The sequence below is a fragment of the Trematomus bernacchii genome, unplaced genomic scaffold (genome assembly GCF_902827165.1).
Source record: "Trematomus bernacchii unplaced genomic scaffold, fTreBer1.1, whole genome shotgun sequence".
NCBI classification, from domain to species: domain Eukaryota; kingdom Metazoa; phylum Chordata; class Actinopteri; order Perciformes; family Nototheniidae; genus Trematomus; species Trematomus bernacchii.
In genome coordinates, this window is record NW_022987790.1 from 237,501 (window position 1) to 261,076 (window position 23,576).

At 39.8% G+C, this 23,576-nt stretch overlaps 1 protein-coding gene and 1 pseudogene across 1 annotated transcript in view; both read left to right on the plus strand.

The window, feature by feature from the left end:
- LOC117497657 (GRB2-associated-binding protein 1-like) overlaps window positions 1–19,290 on the plus strand; it is a 23,805-nt gene extending 4,515 nt beyond the window's left edge. The window contains exons 2-13 of the mRNA XM_034149657.1: window positions 898–1,026; window positions 1,599–1,764; window positions 2,721–2,910; window positions 3,098–3,618; window positions 7,013–7,083; window positions 7,166–7,266; window positions 8,148–8,416; window positions 8,590–8,679; window positions 9,477–9,570; window positions 17,525–17,660; window positions 17,909–18,046; window positions 18,539–19,290. Coding sequence (XP_034005548.1) covers window positions 898–1,026; window positions 1,599–1,764; window positions 2,721–2,910; window positions 3,098–3,618; window positions 7,013–7,083; window positions 7,166–7,266; window positions 8,148–8,416; window positions 8,590–8,679; window positions 9,477–9,570; window positions 17,525–17,660; window positions 17,909–18,046; window positions 18,539–18,715 — 2,082 coding nt within the window. The 3' untranslated portion in view covers window positions 18,716–19,290. The remainder of the gene's footprint in view (window positions 1–897; window positions 1,027–1,598; window positions 1,765–2,720; window positions 2,911–3,097; window positions 3,619–7,012; window positions 7,084–7,165; window positions 7,267–8,147; window positions 8,417–8,589; window positions 8,680–9,476; window positions 9,571–17,524; window positions 17,661–17,908; window positions 18,047–18,538) is intronic.
- LOC117497638 overlaps window positions 1–23,576 on the plus strand; it is a 39,090-nt pseudogene that overhangs the window by 1,555 nt on the left and 13,959 nt on the right.

Genomic DNA, 23,576 nt, shown 5'->3' on the forward strand with positions numbered 1-23,576 from the left:
GTGTTATTTTAGATCCATTGTGCCCACTTCCTGTCAGGGTCGGAGGTCAGAGGAGGAAACAAAACGAAAGGAGAGAAGAAGAAATAACAACACAGGTTCTGAAGATGTGTTAGCATTAGCATTAGCTAGCCAAATACGCTCGGAAAAGGTACTTTGTCGTGCAAAATTACACATTTGCTCCTGTGCAGAAATCACTCCTGTTCCTTTCAAAATAAGACGTAGAAAAATATTCATATTTATTTATTTTGCCCGATGTTGATTTTGTTTCTGTGCACCTTCAAACAGAGCTACAATCACACATCTACTGCCATCCCTCTGCGGCATTTCCTGTTCAGATATTTCCTCTTCCTGTCTGTGTTTGGAGAGCAAGAATGTAGACACACACACACACACACACACACACACACACACACACACACACACACACACACACACAGACAGAGAGACACATGCTTTTGAGGTCACGTTGGATTTGTTGAAAACATTGTTAAACACAGATCGGAAGAGATGGATTTGGTTTGTTGGAGTAATGGAAATGCACTTTATTACACACACACACACACACACACACACACACACACACACACACACACACACACACACACACACACACACACACACACACACACACACACACGTGAACAGTGAGTCATGTGTGAAATATGAGGTGTCGTCCTGTGGATAGCCCATGGGAGATGGACCCTACCCACAATGCTTAGTGCATGATGGGAACAGCCTGAAAGTAGTGATTGGTGTGTGTGTGGGTTTTTTAACATTCATGTGCACTGTGAACTTGAATAACTGTGTGTGTGTGTGCGTGTGCGTGTGCGTGCGTGTGCGTGTGTGTGTGTGTGTGTGTGTGTGTGTGTGTGTGTGTGTGTGTGTGTTTGTGTGTAGGCGTGGAAGCGGCGTTGGTTCGTGCTGCGCAGCGGCAGGCTGAGTGGAGAACCCGATGTCCTGCAGTACTACAAGAACCAGCAGAGCCGCCGGCCAATCAGAACCATCAACCTGCACCTGTGTGAACAGGTACACACACACACACACACACACACACACTCACACACTGTTAGAAATCAGTGGAGAACCCGCTATGTGGCATTATGGGGGAAACTGGAGTATATTTGTTTTTTTTCAAATCATTATTTTTATCTTAAAAGTTTCAAAATGACGTCTTTGTTAATATAATCCAACAAGAACAAACACAATTTTCTTTTATTAGTATTTATTTTATTCTTTTAACATCCAACAAGATGTTTGTTTTGTGCTAACGAGGCACAGGTGAGACTAATCTGGGTGATTAATGGAGGGAGAATACGATCCGATATGATACGATGATACTTTAATGGTCAGATCAAGTCTGAAATGTGACTTGTATCACAGCAGCTCCATGTGTAACATCAACAGACAAATATCAAGACACAATACATGAAAAACTAACAACAAACTTTTAACATAACAGCACAATCAGTGAGAGAAAACCTGCTCAAAGAGCCTTCAGCGTGCATTTGATCTGGATTCAGCTCTGTATTTACTGTGAGGACTGACTGGAGCACAAAGAAGTATATATGACACAGATGAACAGCTGAGCGTTCCTGCAGGTAGACGCCGGGCTGACGTTCACCAAGAAGGAGCTGGAGAGCAGCTTCGTGTTCGACCTGCGGACGGAGGAGAGGGTCTGGTACCTGGTGTCCGAGTCCGAGGAGGACATGAACCGCTGGGTGTCCTGCATCTGCCTGCTGTGTGGGTTCAACCCCACTGAAGAGGGTACAAACATACACATTTAAACACCGTATTGACCCCAATATAACACGATCCCTCTTTTTCTGTTTCTGTTTGTCTCTTTACGCATTTTCTTAGTTTTTGTGTTATTCTCTGTCAAAATGTCTCTGAGTTTTTAGAAAAGCGCTATATAAGTGTTATGTATTATTTTTATTATTATTATTATTATTTATTTATTTTGTATTATTATTATTATTATAAGACGACCCCTCTTTCTCAAGACACATTTTTGGAAAAATACCTTTTTGAAGTGGTTCCTATCGGAAGAAAGAAAGAAGCAAGGTAGGAAAGCAAGGATGCGTCAAAGGAAAGCTGGTTCGTAGAAAGAAGGAAGGAAGCAAGGTAGAAAAGCAAGGATGCGTCAATGGAAAGCTGGTTCGTAGAAAGAAGGAAGGAAGCAAGGTAGGAAAGCAAGGATGCATCAAAGGAAAGCTAATTCGTAGAAAGAAGGAAGGAAGCAAGGTAGGAAATGTGATCTGTAGAAAGAAGGAAGGGAGCAAGGTAGGAAAGCAAGGATGCATCAAAGGAAAGCTGGTTCGTAGAAAGAAGGAAGGAAGCAAGGTAGGAAAGCAAGGATGCATCAAAGGAAAGCTAATTCGTAGAAAGAAGGAAGGAAGCAAGGTAGGAAATCATTATTACACGGCTTAGTTGAATACTAGATTCTGATTGGTCAATTCGGAACATGTGGGCTGTGTAGTGTTTGAGGACTTGTTCGTGGATCAGAAACTGTAAACAGACTTGAACCTCGATCAGTGCTGCCGTAAAGTTGTTCCAGCCGTGGAACAGAGTTTTTTTTTCTTAGCGGAATAAATAAGATAATTTTTAAGTCAATAAAGTAATTTCAATTAATATTGGGAGTCGAGTCGTTAGTTTGTTTAGTATCTGGTCGTGTAATAAGCGGGATAATGTGTCATACTGCATATAACTTTTCCTCCCCACAGTCCCAGAAAGACCCGCCGTCTCTGGCTCCGCCTCCATCACTGCCATGACTCCGCCCCTCCGTAACGTCACCGGTGTAACCCCGGTAACGCGTTTAGTCCCGCCCCCCTACGACCCGGTGAATGTGAGGAACCTGCAGCACGACGGAAACAAAGAAGAAGAATATCAGTGGTTATCACAGTGTCACACCAGGTACACACACACACACACACACACACACACACACACACACACACACACACACACACACACACACACACACACACACAGTGATGGGTAAGAACAAGGAAAGAAGAAGGAATGGAAGGAAAGATTTAAGATAGGATTTGGGATGTTTTAGAAGACGAGAATAACACATATTCCCTCTCTTTGTCTTCAGGCCTCCTCTGGGTTCCTCCACGTCTCTCGAACCCGACGACTTCCCTCCCCCTTCCTCTTCCTCGTCCTCTTCCTCCTCTCCCTCCCTGCTTCCTAACGGCCTCCCCCCTTCCTCCTCCTCTCCCTCTTCCTCTTCCTCTTCCTCCCCCTTCGTGACCTCTGAGCTCCAGAGACGTAAGCTTCGCTGTCACCCGTCTCCTCACCCGCGGAAACACTCTCTGGATCTCCTCCTGCGACCCGTGGATATTCTCCCCCTCTGTGACTCCCTCTTTCTCCCCCAAACTCTCTCCTATAGTGGGTATCAGATCCCTCGTCTCCCCTCTTTTTCCTCCCCTAACGTTGACTCTTTGACCCCGACTCCCCCTCCACGACCCCCCAAACCTCAGAGCGCCACGGCCCAGGAAGAGAGCTCATCTTGGGGGAGAGGGAGAGCAACACTACCCCGAGAGAGGGAGAGGAGGGAGGAAGGGAGGGAGGGAGGAGGAGAGGAGACGAGGAGCAACACCATCACTGATCACACAGGTGAGAGGAGAGGAGTCATATTTAATTAACGTAAAGAAATGTCATATTTGAATAAATTCAGAAAAATACCACATCAAAAATTTCCCAAAAATATGTGAATAATTTGAGAAAAATATGTTGATAATTTCTGGAAAAAAAATATTAGTAAAAAATAAATGTAAAAAGTCGATAAAAAATGTCCTAAGATATTTGAAAAAATCTGAAAAAACATACAAAAATGTATTTCCCAAAAATATTAAATCTATTTCTGGTCAAATGTGAAAAAGGTCTGAGTGATTCATTAACGTAAAAAATGTCATAGAATATTTGAATAAATTCAGAAAAATACCGCAAAAGATATATATAAAAAAAGAATCCCAAAAATATTTGAATAATTTGAGAAAATATGTTGATAAATTCTGGAAAATAATCATAAAAAATGTATGTAAAAAGTCCATAAAATTAGACACCATCACTGCTCACACAGGTGAGAGGAGAGGAGTGATTCATTAACCGGTACCGGGCGGATAAACGCGTCATTTGCAGGAAACAACGTCTAAGGAATCTTAATATTTAATAAAACTATGAATGTTTTATATCCATGTAACGGGAAGAAACTCAGCTAACTGATCTTTTTAATTTTTTTTCTCCAAAAAAAACCCCACAATGCTAGCACTCAGCCTCTGAATTAGCCACGAGCGAAACAAATTAACCTAAAACGGCACTTAAACTCACTCTAACTCCCTTATTACTTATCCTAGATGCACAGCCAACCACTCGTTTTTGGTGTCCTGGAGACACAGAATCTGTGTAAAAAACCTCAACACTCAGTGATAAATATTTGCGACGGTATAAACGAAAGCGTACATCATAACATGTGGAGCTAGGTAGCTAAAAACGCTAACATGGCTTACTTTGGTCAAAACTGGTCTTCAATGGCATTAAAACGATAAAAAAACGATGCTGCAGTTAATCCATAGGTTCATCCAATGTGTCTGTGTCCTCTTTGAAATGATTTCTGATAATCCATAAGCAATAAAACTGCTTTTTTGTTTCCAAATGCCAGAGCTAGAATGTAGCTCCACTCTGCTCCACATTTACATGCGCGCAGCCCCCACCTTTTCTCTTCACAGTGTGTGTATGTGGGCCTCCCCCTTCGATTGTATTGGCTCTAACGGTCAGAAAGAGGTGTCAACCATCAAAATCGAGCAAGGGGGGCCAGAGATATGAAGAAAAAAACATTTTCACCCAAATCACCTCAGAGGTGGTTTTGGCTAAATCTCTCTAAAAAGGTCAAATGTCACTTGTTTTGCATCAATCTTGATACAGGGTACTTATTATATGTTGTACTTTGGATTCCTAAAGCTTTTAGTCTACTAACCCATCATCCAAGGGTAGTTTTCACTATCTGTAAAAAATAATTTTTGGACGAACACTATAATTTACAGTTTTTTACTATGTAAAATCTGAATTTTCTTTAAAATAAAAAACATTTATATTGATTCTGACACTTCTACATCCAACTCACAGATGTAACCTTGCTTTGATAAAATAAATGATTCATATAACCCTTTTAGAAGTTAGGTTGTAGTCATTTGTTTTGGGCATGTCATTTTCGAGCCTGAAACATGAAAAACAGGCTTGGTGCTTAACAGGTTAACGTTAAATCCTTTATTTTGGTGAGAAAATGTTGATATTTTGTTTTATTGTGAGCATTTCTCAAGCTATTTTCTCAAGACGACACAAACATGCAGATACACATTTTTACAAACAAAAGGTTAAGGCGGAAGGATCCCCTTTGCCCAAACCTCTTACGTTCCCCAAAATTATAGAAAATGTTTGTTTGCAGTTTTTTGCAGTTTCCTCATTAATACTTAAAGGTAATATTTGTCAAATGTACCCTCTAAAACAGTTAAATAAAAAACACAAGCATCAGCATGAATATTTAATAGTATAATATACATTATTTACGAATTAAAAAGTCTAGAAACACTTAACCTACGTTATATATTGAGTTGAGTTGAGTCGGAACATGATCCCAGATATTTTTTAGTCAAGGTAACGATTTAAAAATAAATAAAACATTTAGTAAAACACAAGTTAAATGTCCTGTCTTTGAAAATATATTAATAAAGTTTATTTCATTTTATATTTCGGGGGGTTTTCAAGCATCGGCATGAATAGTGGAAGGTGTAGGATGCATTTTGTGTGCATTAAAAAGTCTTAAAGGGGACCTATCATTCAAAATGCACTTTCTGATGTCTTTTCTACATCACTATGTGTCCCCGGTGTGTCGGGGAACTCACGCAGCGTCAGAAAATAAAACCCTCTCTCTTTTCCTCCGTTCCCAAATCTCTAAAAACGGGGCTACAACGGAGCTGATCCAGATTTGCGGCCGATATGACGCCAGAAACGTTGCTATCAGAAACAATGCCCGACTGTTTTGGACGTAATATGGTCGGTGTTTACATTAGCATCGCTAACACTCAGAGCTAACCTGTACTGGAGAGCATGTGTGTGAAGAAGCAGGAAATAAAAAGGAACTCACCTTGTGGTATAACCGGCAAGAGAGAAAGCCTTTGAGCTCCATACTGTTTCAGAGAGAATCCTTGATAATCCATGATATGGCGTTTCATCACGGCAGAATTTAGTTTAGACAGTAGCTGCCGGGTCCCGCATGAGCTCAGCCCCCTCCTTTTTTTTTTTAATCAATTTCTTTTTTTTTTAAAGCTTTATACACCAAATCAGCACTTTTGAAACAGGAAGTGAAATAGAGGGATATGGCTAGAATGGGTGATCTGTTTGGTATTTTGAGCAAAACACTTAAAATACATGTTTTTTATATATTTTTATATATCTGAGACCTATGCTATTGCCTAAAAATAGCATGATAGGTGACCTTTAAAAACATTAAACCTACCTTATATGTTGTGTTTAGCTCTAACAAATATCACTCTTGTTTCAGAGAGTTGTATTAAATGATTAATTAACAATGTGAATCAGAATCTGTGTCACTCTGACCCTGCAGAGTTTAAACCTGGCACCAAACAAGAGTCTTATTGTGCAGAACTGGCAGTGTTTGTTCCAATAAACCCTCTGTTCCTGTTTGCATAATTAAATAATCTGAATTAATTAATTTAATAAAACCAGACCTTTAATCCCCTACAGTTTCTATCAGCAGGATTGTTTTGTCCAGCCTTAAACACAGACCATTCCTCAGTTTCCTGACCTTCCTCTTGTCTTAAAGTTTGACTAATTCAGCTGATAATGATATTTTAAATGCATGAGTGGTTCTTGTATATAGAAATCATTTTGCATTTTTAATCATGCAACATTTAGAGGAATTATTTGGTATTTTGGTAAATAAATAAAGGTTTTTTTTTCCCTAAATATTGACCTGTCTTCTGTGTTTCAGACCTGATCTCTGGGTCTCTGTCGGACAGAGCGAGCATGTTCGAGTTCAGCGAGTGCTTCAACAGCTACTTCGTGAGTGGAAACCTCCAGAATAAAATAACATATGAGTTCTGTTTTCATTATTTTATATTTAATCATGCTATCTATCCCTCAGATGAATAAAGGCCTGGTGCCTCTGGGCTCTGAAGACGAGGATGTGGATGAGAATTATGTTCCTATGAGCGCCGCCCCCACTGAGCCTCCTGTAGCACCGAGGTGAGGCAGAAATACGTCTAAAAATGTTAGAAAAATATTCGAAACATATTGGTAAAATAAGTAGAAAAATATGAGGGAGAAATATGACCATAAAAAGTCAAAAAAGTGTCAAGAAATACCCCAAAAATGTATAAAAAGAATTCAGAAAATATGTGTAAAAAGACTGAAAAACATATTAGAAAAGGATAAGGCTCTGCAAAATGTGTGTATTTGTGCAGTAAAATACTGTGTAATGGGTATTCTAAAATATGTGAATACATTCAGAAAGATACCCGATAAATTGTATTAAAAAAGTCCCAAAAATATGTGGATCATCTTTTTAAATATGCGGAAAATATCTGGAAAATAAATCATAAAAATAAATAAAAATATAAAAAAATGTATTCAAAAAATACCCCAAAAGATGTATAAGAAAATGTCCCAAAAAAATGTGAATAATTTGAAAAAAGATGTGGGCAATGTCTGGAAATCATAAAAATAAATGTAAAAAGTCCATTCAAAATATCCTTAAAATGTTTGAATAAATAAGAAAAATTGCCAAAAGAATGTGTTAAAAACATTTCCCAAAATATTAGATTCATTTCTGATAACATGTGAAAAAAGTCTGAAAGAAATCTGAAAAACGAATCCCTAAATAATTGAATAATTCAGAAAAATAACCCAAAACTCTGTCAATAATTTCCGAAAGTATGTGGAAAATGTGTGGAAGAAAATCATGAAAAATAAATGTAAACATGAAATAAATAACATTCTATAGTATTTGTAAAAATCTGAAAAATCCCCCCAAAATTATGGAAAAAGTCCCAAAAATGCAAAGAGAAATCTCATTATAAATTATAAAAAGTCCCTCTGATGTCTCACCTCCTCTCCTCCTGTTGCAGGGCGCCTCCCCCTCCTCGCTCCGACTCCCCCCCCCTCCAGGACACTAACTACGTCCCGATGACCCCCCTCCCTCCGTCCCTCCCTCTTTCTCCCCCTCCTGCCTCAGGTGAGCTGGCGTCTCTGGGCCGACAGGTGCCCCCCCCGGCTCACCTGGGCTTCAGAAACTCCCCCCTCTCCCCCCTCACTCCCCCCCTCCGGAGGAACACCACCGCGGGAGGAGAGGCCGTGCCCCCCCCCATCCACCGCAACCTGAAACCACAGCGCAGAGGTGATTATTTTATTATGGTGTTATTTGAAAGAAATTGAATGAAAGGAATCACCACTTTACGGAGAGACTGTTGTTGCATAAAAAGTAAACAGCAGCCTTCCCATTCATGCATCTGCTGTATAGTGAATCCTGTTTGATGGTTTTCTGCTTCTTTATGTTGTGAACCCCTGCAGGAGTGAGTCAGTCTGCAGAGAGGACGGACAGTCAGTCTGCAGAGAGGACGGACAGTCAGTCTGCTGCAGAGCCCCGACACAGAACCAGAGGTACAGAAACATCTTTATTATGAGATTTTATTCTAGACATTAACATTTCCCACCTCTCTCCGGCCTCTTTTAGTTTGAATTATTTACCTGCTTCCACTTTGCTCAACACGGCTGCAGCACACTCTCACAAACACACACTCTCGCACACTCTCACACACACTGTCACACTCTCTCACACACACACTCACACACACTCACAAACACTGTCACACTCTCACACTCTCACACACACACACTCACACACACTCACAAACACTGTCACACTCTCAGTGACTCTCACACACTCTCACTCACGGACTGTCAAACACTCACACACACACACACACACACACACACACACACACACACACACACACACTCCCACACGCTCTCACACACTCTCACACACTCACACACTCACACACTCTCACACACTCTCACACACTCTCACACACTCTCACACACTCTCACACACTCTCACACACCCTCACACACTCTCACACACTCTCACACACTCTCACACACTCTCACACACTCTCACACTCTCACACACTCTCACACATACACAGTGATGTAGTTTATTAAATTTGCATTCAATATTAGTAACAGCTTCACTGCAGATTGCATTTTGTTTAAAGAGGTTTTATTTTCTAAAAATGCCTCATTAGTATTTAATTAGCTCATGTCTTCTATGCTTTTTTTTAACAAATAACTTTTCAGAACAGTCATACAAAGAGCAGGAGCAGATTACTTATTATAAGGTTAATTAATGTCTTATTTTGAGAACTCTTTGACCCGTTTACACCTGTAATTTCCAGTGAAGCCGGCTCCTCTGGACCTCCCTCTGCAGCAGGACTGGCAGGAAGTCCCGCCCCCTGTCCGCTCACCTGTCACTCGAACCTTCACACGAGAGTAAGTGTGTGTGTGTGTGTGTGTGTGTGTGTGTGTGTGTGTGTGTGTGTGTGTGTGTGTGTGTGTGTGTGTGTGTGTTTTATTGCAGCATCAACAATAAATACAAAGTACTGCAATATTTAGTGTGTACCACAGAGGCAGTGAATATCTGAGCTGCTCTCTGGTGCCCCCTGTGGAGATGACTGGTACTACAGGGGGTTAATAATACATGTGAATTTATTAGGGATTAAAGTAGAAAAACTACAGCGTAAAAGTCTTGTTAGGAGTTGCAAAAATAGGTTATAAATATAAAAAAATCTAGTCAAGGTTTTAAATGTGGAACTTGCAAAATGTTCATTTAAATACCACTAGTTAATATAATAATAAAACATTATAATAATACAAATACATAAATCATTAATAATTATAATGATATACAAAGTATTAGTGTGTGTGTGTGTGTGTGTGTGTGTGTGTGTGTGTGTGTGTGTGTGTGTGTGTGTGTGTGTGTGTGTGTGTGCGTGTGTGTGTGTGTGTGTGTGTGGGTGGGTGGGTGGGTGGGTGTGTGTGTGTGTTTGTGACCTAGCATTACTATCCTTGTGGGGACCTACATCTGTTTACACAGTCACGTGTAGGGACTGGCCTCCCTTATGGGGACATCATTAATTGTAGGGTGAAGACTTGGTTAGGGTTATGGTTGAGGTTAGGATAAGTCTTCAGGAAATGCATGCAAGTCAATGTAATGTCCCCTGAAGTGTGTATGTGTGTGTGTGTGTGTGTGTGTGTGTGTGTGTGTGTGTGTGTGTGTGTGTGTGTGTGTGTGTGTGTGTGTGTGTGTGTGTGTGTGTGTGAGCTGAGGCCGTCTAGCTCACAACTCATACTTGGTCTTACAAACAATATCAGAATCTCACACATACACCATTAAACTCTTTTATACATATAGCTAAACACTTTTTCACGCACAATCATACTCTCTTTCACACACTTTTGTCTGGGCCATAAATCAAACTTACTTACATACCAAACTGTACTTTCTTAGATACACTATTATTCCCACTTACAGACAACATTATACTACAATATAATACTCTAGTAGTGTATGCAAGATAGAAAACTTTGTGTGTGAGAAAGAATGATAGTGTATTGGAGAGAGGGATTGTAGTATGTATGAGGGTATAGTAGTGTGTGTGTGACAGAGAATGATAGTGTATGTGAAAGACAATGCTTGTGTTTTTGAGAGCTTATGGCAGTTTATGTGAGAGGACATTGTACTGGTTCTGAGAGAGTATACTTTAAAAGGAAGTCAGGTTGATCCAACAGGAAGCCAGTTTAAATATTCATTCCTTGACTGGTTTACAGCCTTGAAAACAAAGCCTGAAGCTGCTCAGAGCACTGTTAGCTACATTTGAGCTGCAATAAGAACTTTTGTTAACACTTTATATTAAGGTGCACCAATTCGCCATCAACTAGTTGTTAATTAACATGCTTATTAGCAGTATATTGGCTCTTTATTAGTCATTATAAAACACTTATTAATGCCTTATTCTACATGACCATATTCTACAAGTAATAAGCCATTAGCTGAGAGTTTTTCCTCAATAACCCTCTAATTGGTGCTTATTGCAAGTAAGGAAGTTGTTTGGTCTTAATATGCTCAATGTGGGCCTAATAAGGCAGTAGTACCACAAGAATAGTAATTCTCCCATAATAACACTTAACAAATATGATATATCCTTATGTAACAAGACATGAAACTATAAGTGTTAATTAAGTCTAAATAACTCAAAATTAGGTATTTCTATCGAAGAATTACATTACATTACATGTTACTTGTTAGACGCTTTTCTCCAAAGCGACTTACATACTCAGTACTGTGGGCAATCCCCACAGGAGCAATTTGGGGTGAAGTGTCTCAGGGACACAACGACATGCTGACTGCAGTGGGGTTTGAACCTGTGACCGAACCTACACACAACTCACTGCACCACACGCCTCCACAGAAGAATATGTTCCCTATTTTAAAGTGAAGTCTTGTTCATAACCAATAAGCTAGTAGTTTGACTCTAATTGACCTGAACAGGTTCCCTATTCTAAAGTTGCCTCCTCTTCACACTTTGTAAATACATTATAGCACACAACTACTGAAATGAACCTCAACAGCACATGAACAAAGTAGGCACACGTTGAAATATCTGTTTTATTAAACCACTAAAGAGAGGTTCAGACACATACCAAAACATGTCAAGTTTCTCCAAGGCTGAGAACACATGATATGCAGCCTGAATACTTCTTAATAAAAACTGATTTTTAACAGAGTTTATGTATTTGTGATCATACTGTGTGACCTGCTTTACACAATAGGTGTACTGTTCTCTCTGTGTTGTACTGTCTCAGTGTGAACATAGATTAAACAGCCAGCCAAACTCTTTTGAGAGCCAGGGAATGAGCAGCCATGCTCGTTTATTTAATTATTTGCAGTCCACTGACATTCAAACGGAGTGAAACTATACAAAAAGAAGTTACAAGGCACTTAATGATCTCATACATGCAAGTGTAACATACACAGATTAACACTTAGGACCGCTAAGTGTAAACAAGGTAAATATAGCTAATGCTAGCTGTAGCATATCCCTCCGAAATATGGTCGTAGACTTTACTGATGATTTAGAATTTATTGAAACTCCAGAGTCAACGTAAGAGCTATAAAGACACAAAAATAACAAATACATTTAGGCTCAATCCGTATTAGAATCACTTTGGCATACTACCAAAAGTTAACTATAAACACTACAGACAGCAAAGCTACAAAACAGCTTATAAACGAATTAGGACACAACCTACAATTTTATATTATAGTAAATACCAACCTTGTGCCTCTTCGGGGGGTGCTAACATTTAAACATACACTTTATTCTTTACTTTCTCCGTCTTTAGAGAAGATATTTCTTTTCGCAGTCATGTTGTTTCCATAGCAACAACAACTTCCTGTCAACAGCGTTAACTGGCCTTCAAAATAAAAGCACCTAAATGAAAAAGGAAGTTAACCTAAATTACATTTAAGACGTATTTAAACTGCAACGAAAGCAACAAAAACAATGCGACATCCCCTTCAGTCTCACAGAACACAAATGGGGTTATTTACACTAGCTGTTCAATAAGCATGTGTACAGCATAGGTGTACAGGCTAGTATGGCTAACGCTAGCGTGTATGCTAACGCTAGCGCGAATGCTAACGCTAGCGCGAATGCTAACGCTAGCGCGAATGCTAACGCATTTTCTCATTGAGTTTAAACATCTCCAAATGTCATCACATAAACACAATACATGTTACTAATCCTTACGGGCCGTCTCCACAGCAGCGTTAAAAAATCTTGAAACGCTTCTGCCCATTCACTTTGAATGGGGTGACGTCACTTTCCCTCACTTTTCGCCGAAATGCATTGTGGGCAGGCGAGCGGAGATTCTCAGGATTTTCAAGATTCAAAGTTGAACAATGTTCAACTTTTGAAGCTGAGGTGGAAGCGGCAGCCAATCAAATCCCGTGTACGCAAATCTGGCAGTTCAAGCTCTAGCCAATCAAACGGCGTGTATGCTGGGAGAGACATACCGCAGGTCATTTCCTCATATTCCAAAAAATGGAGGAGAAATTAGCGGTAGCGAATCAATCACCCGGTGCTTTATGACCAGACCCTATTTACCTACCGGGATATAAACCGGAGGAGCCAGGCATGGAGGGAGGTGGCAGAGACAGTGGTATGTTTTCGCCTGTTTTGGGGAGTTTATATCCAGTTTACTTCGGGCTTTTTGGCTTCGTATGTCGCGGGCGGGAGATTCATGTGATTGGTTGATCGCAAAAAAATCCCCAAGCCTCAGATACGCCCACCTCCAAGATTTTTTTAACGCTGCTGTGGAGACGGTCCGTTACAGTGTAAGTGTAACCCCTAGATTCCACCGGGTCCGTCTGCGCCGCGTTGCGGTTTTGGTCCGGCCTCCTCCGGCGTCATACCCTACCAGGCGCGTTTCAGAAGCATTTCAGAAGCGGAGCGTCTTGCCTGCCGGCTCGCAGTTTTTGTTGATTTGGGCATATTTCCTGGACAGGCTACTTTGTACAGACAAAGTTAAAGCTCCCATGTCATGCTTTTCCGGTTATTACCCGTCCCCTTGTGTGTTATGAAGGTTTTTATGCATGTAAACGGTGTGCAGAGTCAAAACCCTCAAAGTACACCCTGTAGCGAGTAAAACTCTAACACAGAAAATACCTCCCCAAAACGCCTCGTTGGAGATACGTCACTGCCCATTTGAGTCTTCCATTTAGTTCCGGGTACCGCCTGATGTCATGCGGTACCCGGAACGAAATGGACCAATCCCGAAGAGCTATGGCCACACCAGCAGCGGCGTGTTCCTCCTCCAGAGGTTCGAAGAACCGGCATTTCACAGACGAAAGCTTCCAAAAACATTGCCCAGTTTGAGGCCGGATATGCACAGCTTGTTTGGACCGTTTGGAGCAGGGGAAGATCTGGGTATACAACCTGTAAGTTTGCATTGTTATTTGTGTATTTATCAAACAAGACTGTTTAAATGTGTAAACTGTGTTGGACTGCTAAGCCATTGACACAGTGCTAACTGTGCTAACTAAGTTGCTAGAGTTTCCATATATCAACTCTAATATCAGCAGATGGCCTTGCATACATGTATCTCATAGCAGGAGAATGTCTGCATTCACACACAAAATACCTATTGACAGTATACTGCGGGTGATTTGCCGGTCAGTCGCGAAACGTAATTACATTATAGCTGGCGTAGCGATCTAACACACGGAGCTTGAGCTAGTTTTGGTCAGAAAAACATTTTTGTGATGCTACGTTGCTAGCGTTTAAATATATCAACTACAATGTCAGCAGATGGCCTTACATGTTTGTCATGGCAGGAGAATGTCTGCAGTCACACACACGGAATACTCATACAGTATACTCCGGTTTACCGTACATTGTGACCGTACATATACTGCATGTAGCTAACGAGGCTAGCTGTATGCTAGCGCAAAACAATGTATTCATGCAAGTTACATTGTATGGTAGCAGAATACCCGTATACGATTGCAATTATAAACACGTTATTGCTAGCCTAATATGAACCACTAGCTTTTGTTCATAGTAGTTTTATTACACTGCATTATAGTTGCCTTTCCTCCAAGCTAACGTTCATATCGTGTTAGCTACCAAGGTAAACAAAGCTAGGTTAGCATATTAGCAGGCAAGCTGTTCATTACACAACTACTACTAACGAATCTAAAACAACTAAGTTTCTCTAATATTTTGTGATTTGCATTTGATTTCGTCCAGCCAGATCCTGGCGGACAATCCATGACGGGGAAGGGATTCTACTACTACTGAGGCCTCGTGCTAAAAGGCACCGCACCGCACCGGCTGTGCGCAGGCAAGAGGAGGAGGAATGGATGATATACCGTGTATATATGTATATTTATGTTCATTTTGTACATTTCTAAAAATAAAGTTTAATGGAAATACTTAGTAGGCCTATCCTTTCTTCCCTGAATTCATATATAGCAAACCATGATTTGATTTCTCATCAAACAGTAGTAGTTTATAACGGGTAAAAATAACTTACTCTTTGTTATGAGAGTAGCTCGTAGGCCACAACGGAAAGACAAGGAGACATACACGAGTTTACAAAACCACGGCACATTTATTGTGGTAAATGCAAAGATAGGTGGTTGAGAGGATCGCAGAGTTAGTCTTCCTGCAGCCGCTTTGGAGAGAGACTGGGGCCGTAGTGTCCGGAGGTGTCCGTGATCGTGCTGATTAGCTTCTTCAGCTCCACCCCATCGTAAGACAAAGGCCCTGGGGCCGTCACACTCTTCTATAACAACAGTTAAAAATATATATGTATATAAAATATACCGCTGTACCGACGCCATGATAAGACTGATGTTACGCTGAGAGCAGCCGGGAAAAGCACTGACATGGGCGCAGCCTCTCTGGTGGTTGACTAATCAGAACGAGTGGCCGAGCTGACCAATCGGAGCACACTAGGCTCACAGGGAGGGGGGGGGCAAGAGCTCCAACGAGTCGTTTAGTGGAGAAAGTGAATACTGCTGAATACACATGCTTGACAGAGATGCTGTATGCGAAACCAATGTGAGTTTGGAAAATTGCACAGTATAAATCTATTTTAGTATACCTCAACAATGTAATTATGATCAGTGGAAATGGCCATGACATGGGCCCTTTAATAATAACTGTAATATTCCAGTTATAAACGACATGAATCAAAGATGTGTTGCTGTATTTTAGTGGTAAAAAAATGCATTCATCATCATAATTATTCTATATATATAATTTACACAGTGCCTGTAAACCGGAGGAGAACGCTGGCATTTCTCCTCCTACTTGAAAGACTACGGAGGGATAGGGTCTGCAAAATTAGTTTGTGTGTGTGTATATATCTATATATATATGCTATATATGCTCTGAAAGTTCCACTTCCTGCCTGCCCGACCTTACGTTACGGCTGCGCCGCGACAAAAATAGGATTCGATCCTAATTTTAGAGGAGCCCTGCGCCGAGCCGCTTCTGGGACGCTTCTGAGCCGTAACGCGCCGCGTGTGGTGGAATAACACCCATTGACTAGAGTGGCCGTGATCGCCGTGAGCACCGCGGCGCAGCCGTAACGCGCCCGTAACGCGCCCGTAACGCGCCCGTAACGCGCCCGTAACGCGCCCGTAACGCGCCCGTAACGTGCCCGTAACGCGCCCGTAACGCGCCCGTAACGCGCCCGTAACGCGCCCGTAACGCGCCGCAGACGGACCCGGTGGAATCTAGGGGTAAGGCTTACACTTACACTTACAGTCATTGCTTTCTGACGGACTTGACCCTCTTACTCTTCAGGTTGCATAGCGAAAATTAGTAGCATTCTACTGCCATTGTGGGCGGTGTCCGTCAAACGAAAAATGTAGAGCCAATCAGGAACTGAGAATTTAGTCCAACTTCCTTTTCAATCAAACTCACTTCCTTTTCAATCATACTCTCTCACACTCATAACTATTCTTATGCACACACCCTATCATTCTGTTTTATACACATACCTATAGTCTTTCACATTAACTATTATTACCTCTTATACAAGCTATTATTCGGCCTTTCATTCACTGCTATTCTGTTTTACATATATGACTATTGTTATTAACATGAAATACTATTCCCTCTTATATAGGTTATTATTCTCTCTTACATACATTGTTTACCGATTACACACATACTACTATCCTCTTTCACATACACTATTATAATGTTCTATTAGATTATAGTTGTTTGTGAAAGACGATAGTGGTGTGTGTACGAGAGTATGATGGTGCGTTTAAGAGATGTTGTTTTTGTGTGTGAGAGAGAATAGTTATTTATGTATGATAGTATGATAGTAAATGAAGGAAGGAATGACAGTACGTTAAAGACGGTATGATACTGTGTGTGAAAGAATCTGGTGGTGTACATGTGAGGTTCTGATATGGTTTGTAAGACCAAGTATGAGTTGTGAGCTAGACGGCCTCTCATAGCTCTCTGCTGCCCCCCTGTGGAGCTGACCGGTACTACACTGTTATGAATACATGTGGATTTATTAGGGATTAAAGTAGAAAAACTAAGTTTAAGAAGTATTAGGAGTTGTACAAATAAAAGTAGAAATAGTAAACATTTCAGTTTATAAATACTAGTTAATAGTAATAAAAAACAAAATTATGATAACACAAATAAATGAATAACAACAATAATAATTATATTTCCAAATTATTGTAATAGTATTTTTTATTATTATTAATAATATTTATAATAATATTTTCGAAAAATATTTTTTAAACAATAATATGTAATAATATGTGTGTGTGTGTGTGTGTGTGTGTGTGTGTGTGTGTGTGTGTGTGTGTGTGTGTGTGTGTGTGTGTGTGTGTGTGTGTGTGTAGTCCCTCCACTCTCCCCCCCCTCAGACCCCCCTCAGCTCACAGCTCCTCCCCCCCCTCCTCCGACTCTGACGAGCCCGACGAAAACTACGTCGCCATGACGACGACCTCCAGCCTCAGCTCCAGCACCGGAGAGACGGTAACAAAAACACACACTTCCTCTTCTTCCTTCCTTTCCTTCCTTCCTTTCCTTCATTCCTTTACTTATTTTTTTATTATTATTAATAATATTTATAATAATATTTTAGAAAAATATTTTTTAAACAATAATATGTAATAATATGTGTGTGTGTGTGTGTGTGTGTGTGTGTGTGTGTGTGTGTGTGTGTGTGTGTGTGTGTGTGTGTGTGTGTGTGTGTGTGTGTGTGTGTGTGTGTGTGTGTGTAGACTCTGAGGCTGATGCTGCACCGCTCCTCTGAGGTGGGGGTGAGCAACAGTTCGGTCCTACGGAGAGCTGGAGGAGAAAAACAGGTGGAATATCTCGACCTGGACCTGAACACCGGCAGAGCCTGCGCAGCCCGGCAGGTGGGAAATAAATACCTAAATAATGTTTAAATTATAATCTGTTATTATACTGAGCAGCAATATCATATTTAATGCTTTGTTTTAGTTTATTTTCCAGTTATCAGTGAATAAAGTAAATTATTATCATCTGGTGTAGTGGAGTTTAACCAGCAGAGGGCGGTATAAATTATATTTATTCATTTTAAATGTTTGTATTCATTGTTTTTTTTTTTTATAAAATATTATTTATTCAATTAAATTACAATTGTATTTTATTACTTTTATATTATTTATTTGATTTACTTGTAATATTTATGTTGTATTAATAGTTTATTTCCTTATTAATATTAAATAAAATAATATTATTTAAAATGTATTTAATTTGTATTTATTATTTATTATTAGTTTATTCATCAGGGACAGTAAAAGGCTTTTTTTTCTAAAATCCCTGCAAATATCCTACCATGTTTGAACAGTTTGCATCAACACATTTTATTGTATTATTATAACCAGAAACGCTGCACGGCTGAAGGAGGCAGCGATCAGTCTGTATCCGGTGAGGAGCGTGCACGAGGCGGGCGTGTGCGTGTGGACTACGTGGTGGTGGACCCCAAAAGGACGAAGGCCCTGAGGAGCACCAGAGAAGCATGGCATGATGGGAGGATGTCCACGGAGAAGGAGAAATGTTAGAGAGGCACACACACACACACACACACACACACACACACACACACACACACACACACACACACACACACACACACACACACACATTAGTATTTTAACTCAAAATGTATATTCTCAGAATCAGAATCAGAATACCTTTATTAGTCCCACAGAGGGGAAATGCACCAAATACAAAAACCCTGTTCTGCTCTGCGCTATAGAGAGACTCTACAAATCACATTTTGGATAATGGAGGTCAAATAAAGTAACGTTTTTCTACACATGTTCCTATATTAATATATATTTACATAACTTCAGCTGCAATTCAGCAACACTTGAATTTCATCGACTCCACCTAACTAGATTTAATGCAACTACATTCATTTCTTCCTACAAAGCATATTTTCTTCTAAAATAAAGAAATAAAATGTCATGTGTACGATCAGCACGGATAAATCCAATCAAGGATCAATTAGTTAAAACATGGTGGATAAATCTGAATAATTTCCTGTGATCTTTTAAAGTGTCTTTCCCGTTTGTGTAGTGCTCACAGAATGTAATGTGATTACAGCAAACAGTGAATAAATCAATAAACACTACGTATCATGTTTTGGGTTTCTTTTCATAATAGCTTCTGCATTCAAATATATTTTTTATATCAGAAGTCGTTACAACTCGACAGTTGAATCAGAAGATGATGAGAACCTTGGACTTTTCTTGTTTAATAACATGATGCTGCAAAGATTCATTTGAAGAGGGTTTCAGACTCTTTGGGTTTGTTTATCTGAGGAACTCATCGTCTGTAATCTATTTGATATTTGTTCCTGCATCCGGCATTGCCATACACTAGAAATGCTGCAACTGCCACTACAATGCAGATTCAGATCTCTCTCTCTGTTAGTGGACTCTCTGTTGGTCTCTGAGTTTGGAGCTCATCAGCAGCTGTGGAAAATACACAGTTAGTAAGATCATGTTGACGGGGAAATAAAGAGTTGATATAATACTTTTCTGCATCAGAGGTTGCATTGACCTTGCATCTCTATCTACCATTAGAATAGATCTACTAGAATCTGCACATTAAAGAAGTGAAGTTTGACATTAAATACAGCACTTCTACTGAGCTTACTCACCAGTGACGCTGAGTCAGTATGAAGGAAACAGAGGGTAGAAATGTTAGTGTCTGTTCTGGTGCTGAAGGTCCACTCCAGGGTGATGTTCTGGTTCTCCTCTGCCTGATATGAAGCCTGAGTCACATTCACTACAAATGTTCCTGTGGAGGAGACACAGAGGGACTCTTTAAACTGCAGCTATGTTCCTGTGGAGGAGACACAGAGGGACTCTTTAAACTGCAGCTATGTTCCTGTGGAGGAGACACAGAGGGACTCTTTAAACTGCAGCTATGTTCCTGTGGAGGAGACACAGAGGGACTCTTTAAACTGCAGCTATGTTTACTGAGAACAGCTTTAAAGAGACAAACTAACCAGAGACACAGGAGGTGAGGAAGAGGAGCAGCAGGATGATGAAGATCATCTTATATATCAAGCCCTATCGTCGATTTCCAATGATTAATGTAATTGTTTGCCTGTCTGGCCATCGTAATCGGGCTCTTTGAAGATCCAAAAATCCACGTTTTTCAAACATTTCTTGACATGACTTTTACTTGTAACAGAGTATTTCTTTACTCTGTCTGGCACTTCTACTTTTACTCAAATACAAGATCTGAGAAGTAGACCCACCTCTGCGCATTGATACATATTCAAGGGAACAAAATGTAAAGGGAGAGAACGAGAGGGAACTTAAACTGAAGGAAAACTGTATGTATTTTGAACATAATAGATTATGATCAGTACTCACTATAAATTATAGCTTTACCAATAATAAATAAATAGGATTTATTGAATTCCGCTGTTTAATAACTATTACCAAAAGTGTTGGTGTCAAAGCTGTCTTTTATTCAACCACTAGATGGCAGCAAATGTATTGACTCTGTGATATTCAGTGCATTTAGTAGAAAGATTAAGATGAACACTAGCTGTTTACCCAGAATATATGTTATTATTGTTGGTACAAATGCATACCATGCATGTCAATATATAATACCAGATTGGATGATGATGCTTTACGATTTAGAGGCACATTTATTAGAATGGCCCCAATAAGATAACTTCACATTTTAGATATGAATAGACATCAGGACAAAATATGACATAAAATATAAATATTAAGGCAATAATATAATTTAAGTAAAAATGTAATTCGAAGAATAGAATGTCATACAAAAACTAATCAATCAATTAATTTGTTTAAAAATGGACAAAATTGAAAAAGTAGTGGCAACAAAATGGCTTTATTAGAGGGAAATCAGTGTTGGGGCAGACTTTTTTGTTTTGGGAGTTTGTTACATTTTTACAATACAACAATACAATTCATCTAAGATGTTATTTACAGAGTGGAAAATGTGCATCAGCTGTCTAGATGATTTCAAGAAAAAAGATCCACAAATCTATGACCAGACAGAGGGAAACAAAATAACAGCTACACTTCCTCACTGAGCGCACAACATGTTACAACATTTAGAATTGTATGTGATTATCACATCCTTGCCAGTATTCTTAGTATATATTCATGTTTGTAGTAAACTGTGTTTCCAGGGTCTGTAAAAGCTGGGGATGTAAATGTTGGTTTTCTTCCTATTCTTGTGCATTGCCCTCGGCCAGGATGACATTCTGATGCTTCCACCAGATGTCATCAAAGAAGTGAAATTCACAAACAACTCAACGGGGCTTTGATAGAAGCTGGAGGTTTATAAGTAGAGAACATGGAGCTGATGGATCCTCGTCTTCAAAATAGCTGATTGGTAGCTCATTTGTCCCTTCATATTATAAAAAGTCATAATGCACATTTATCTCAACAAAAGGAGAAACAGCATCCATTATACAGTACAGGTATTACTCAGAAATGCCTTCATTTAATTTGTACATGGTGGCACTATAAGTATTATAGAACCGTTTTTTTAAGAAAAAAAAGTTTTAAACAATATACAAATATTTGTTTGTTATTATAATAAATTGTAATACATTGGTTGACATGTTGATTTGGCATTCTTTGTATTGGTGATGTCAAATACTTGACAACAAATGTAAACATTACAGTACAAATAAATATATAGGCCTACTTTTATTTCCTGAAGCTGTTACATGTTGGCGATCTGCTCTGGGGTCCTGTTCTGTTACCATGGAAACAGTCACCTGGAAACAAAGCACTGAAGAAAAACAATATCTTGATGTTAGATATTTATATATTTCTGTGTAGGTTAGTTGTGTTTTGTATTACCCACAGACTACATCAGAGGAACATACTGTATCACTGGAACACGTGAGTACTTATTCCCCAAGCAGTGTGTTTAAAATAATACCTGTTTCAGATGCAGAAAATAAGGGGCCTTTTTAAGCTAACCATTAATTAAGGCAAATGTGTGTGTGTTTGTGTGTACTTTTAAGTTATGTTTTACTTGTGCAGGTAAGGGAGTCAATCACAATGAAATGTATATTTATGTGGCCAAATATCATAAATTCACAATTTCAGGGGGCATAGGACACCCCTCTGTCCTAAGACATGCGGGTCTGTAGAGGTCCGCATCCGGCCCCATGTCTCGGTCCGGCCCTACAGAGAGCTGCGTCCCATGCCGCTGGAAGCCTCCCTAAAGCAGGAACCGGATAAACGGGATGAACGGAGGCTGGCAACAGGTGAAAGAAGCCTGCACACTTCAGGATATTGCAACAAAATCCGCTGGACCGTACCATCCTCACCCTCACTGATCCTGGAACAGCTGATGGATATCATGTGGATGAGGTGCGCGCAACATGGATTCATCCACAGGGAGCGCAGAGGATAGACATCACACCGCCTCTCCACTGAATGAATTCCCCAAAAAAGGATCAGGGAGGCAGGGCATAGCAGAGGGGGTAGGTGGAGAGCTCCAGGCGCCATAATCGCATCTCTGGATGTGAGGCTGAGGGATAGCCACAAAGCCCCGTGTGTCAGCAGCCTTATCACTATATGTGACCCGCAGGTTGACGCGGATTAATCGGTGTGTGTGTGTGTTATCAGGAGCAGCAGCCATGTCTCACGGATGGGGATACGGAGCGAATAACGGTGAGCTCAGTATGATGGGATGTTCAGGAGTAACAGGTGGACACGTGCTGCCCTACACTCTGTGTGCAGTGTGCAGTCAGTGCAGACCACTCCTCATTAACAATTACATTACTTAAATTATTACAAAGTGGTGTACAAAGTGTTCAGATCATTTAGGTAAAAGTAAAAATACTATACTGGAACAAAGACAAGTAAAAGTACTGCATTGAGAATACTACTTAAGTAAAAGTATTAATAGGGAAATGTAGTTAACGTTTTAGGATGAAAAGTGCTTAATGCATAAAAACTCAAATTTATTCAGATACAATTCTCAACTATTAAAAATAAAAGCAGCAAATCTTCACTTTTGAGAAACTGAAACGTTGTGAAATGTTTCTTAACTAAAAACTATTTGCAATATGACTGCTAATACATTTTTCGTCAACCCACTCATTGGTAATGTTTTGAATCAATATTGAAGCATAATTTCCTAGATCTTTCTAAGTGTTGGGTGTAAAACTCTGAACTTATAAGTACGTAGTAACTAAAAACGTAAGAAAAAGAAATTAACTAAGTACAAAGTTAAGTGTTTCCCTTTGAAGTGTAGTGAAGTAGAAACATGAAGTTGCACAAAAACAAAATACTCAAGTAAAGTACACGTAGTTCTACCTCAAATGTGTACTTAAAGTGGACCTATCATGCTATATTTGAATAATATAGTGTAGGACCATACCTATATAAGGCATATTTA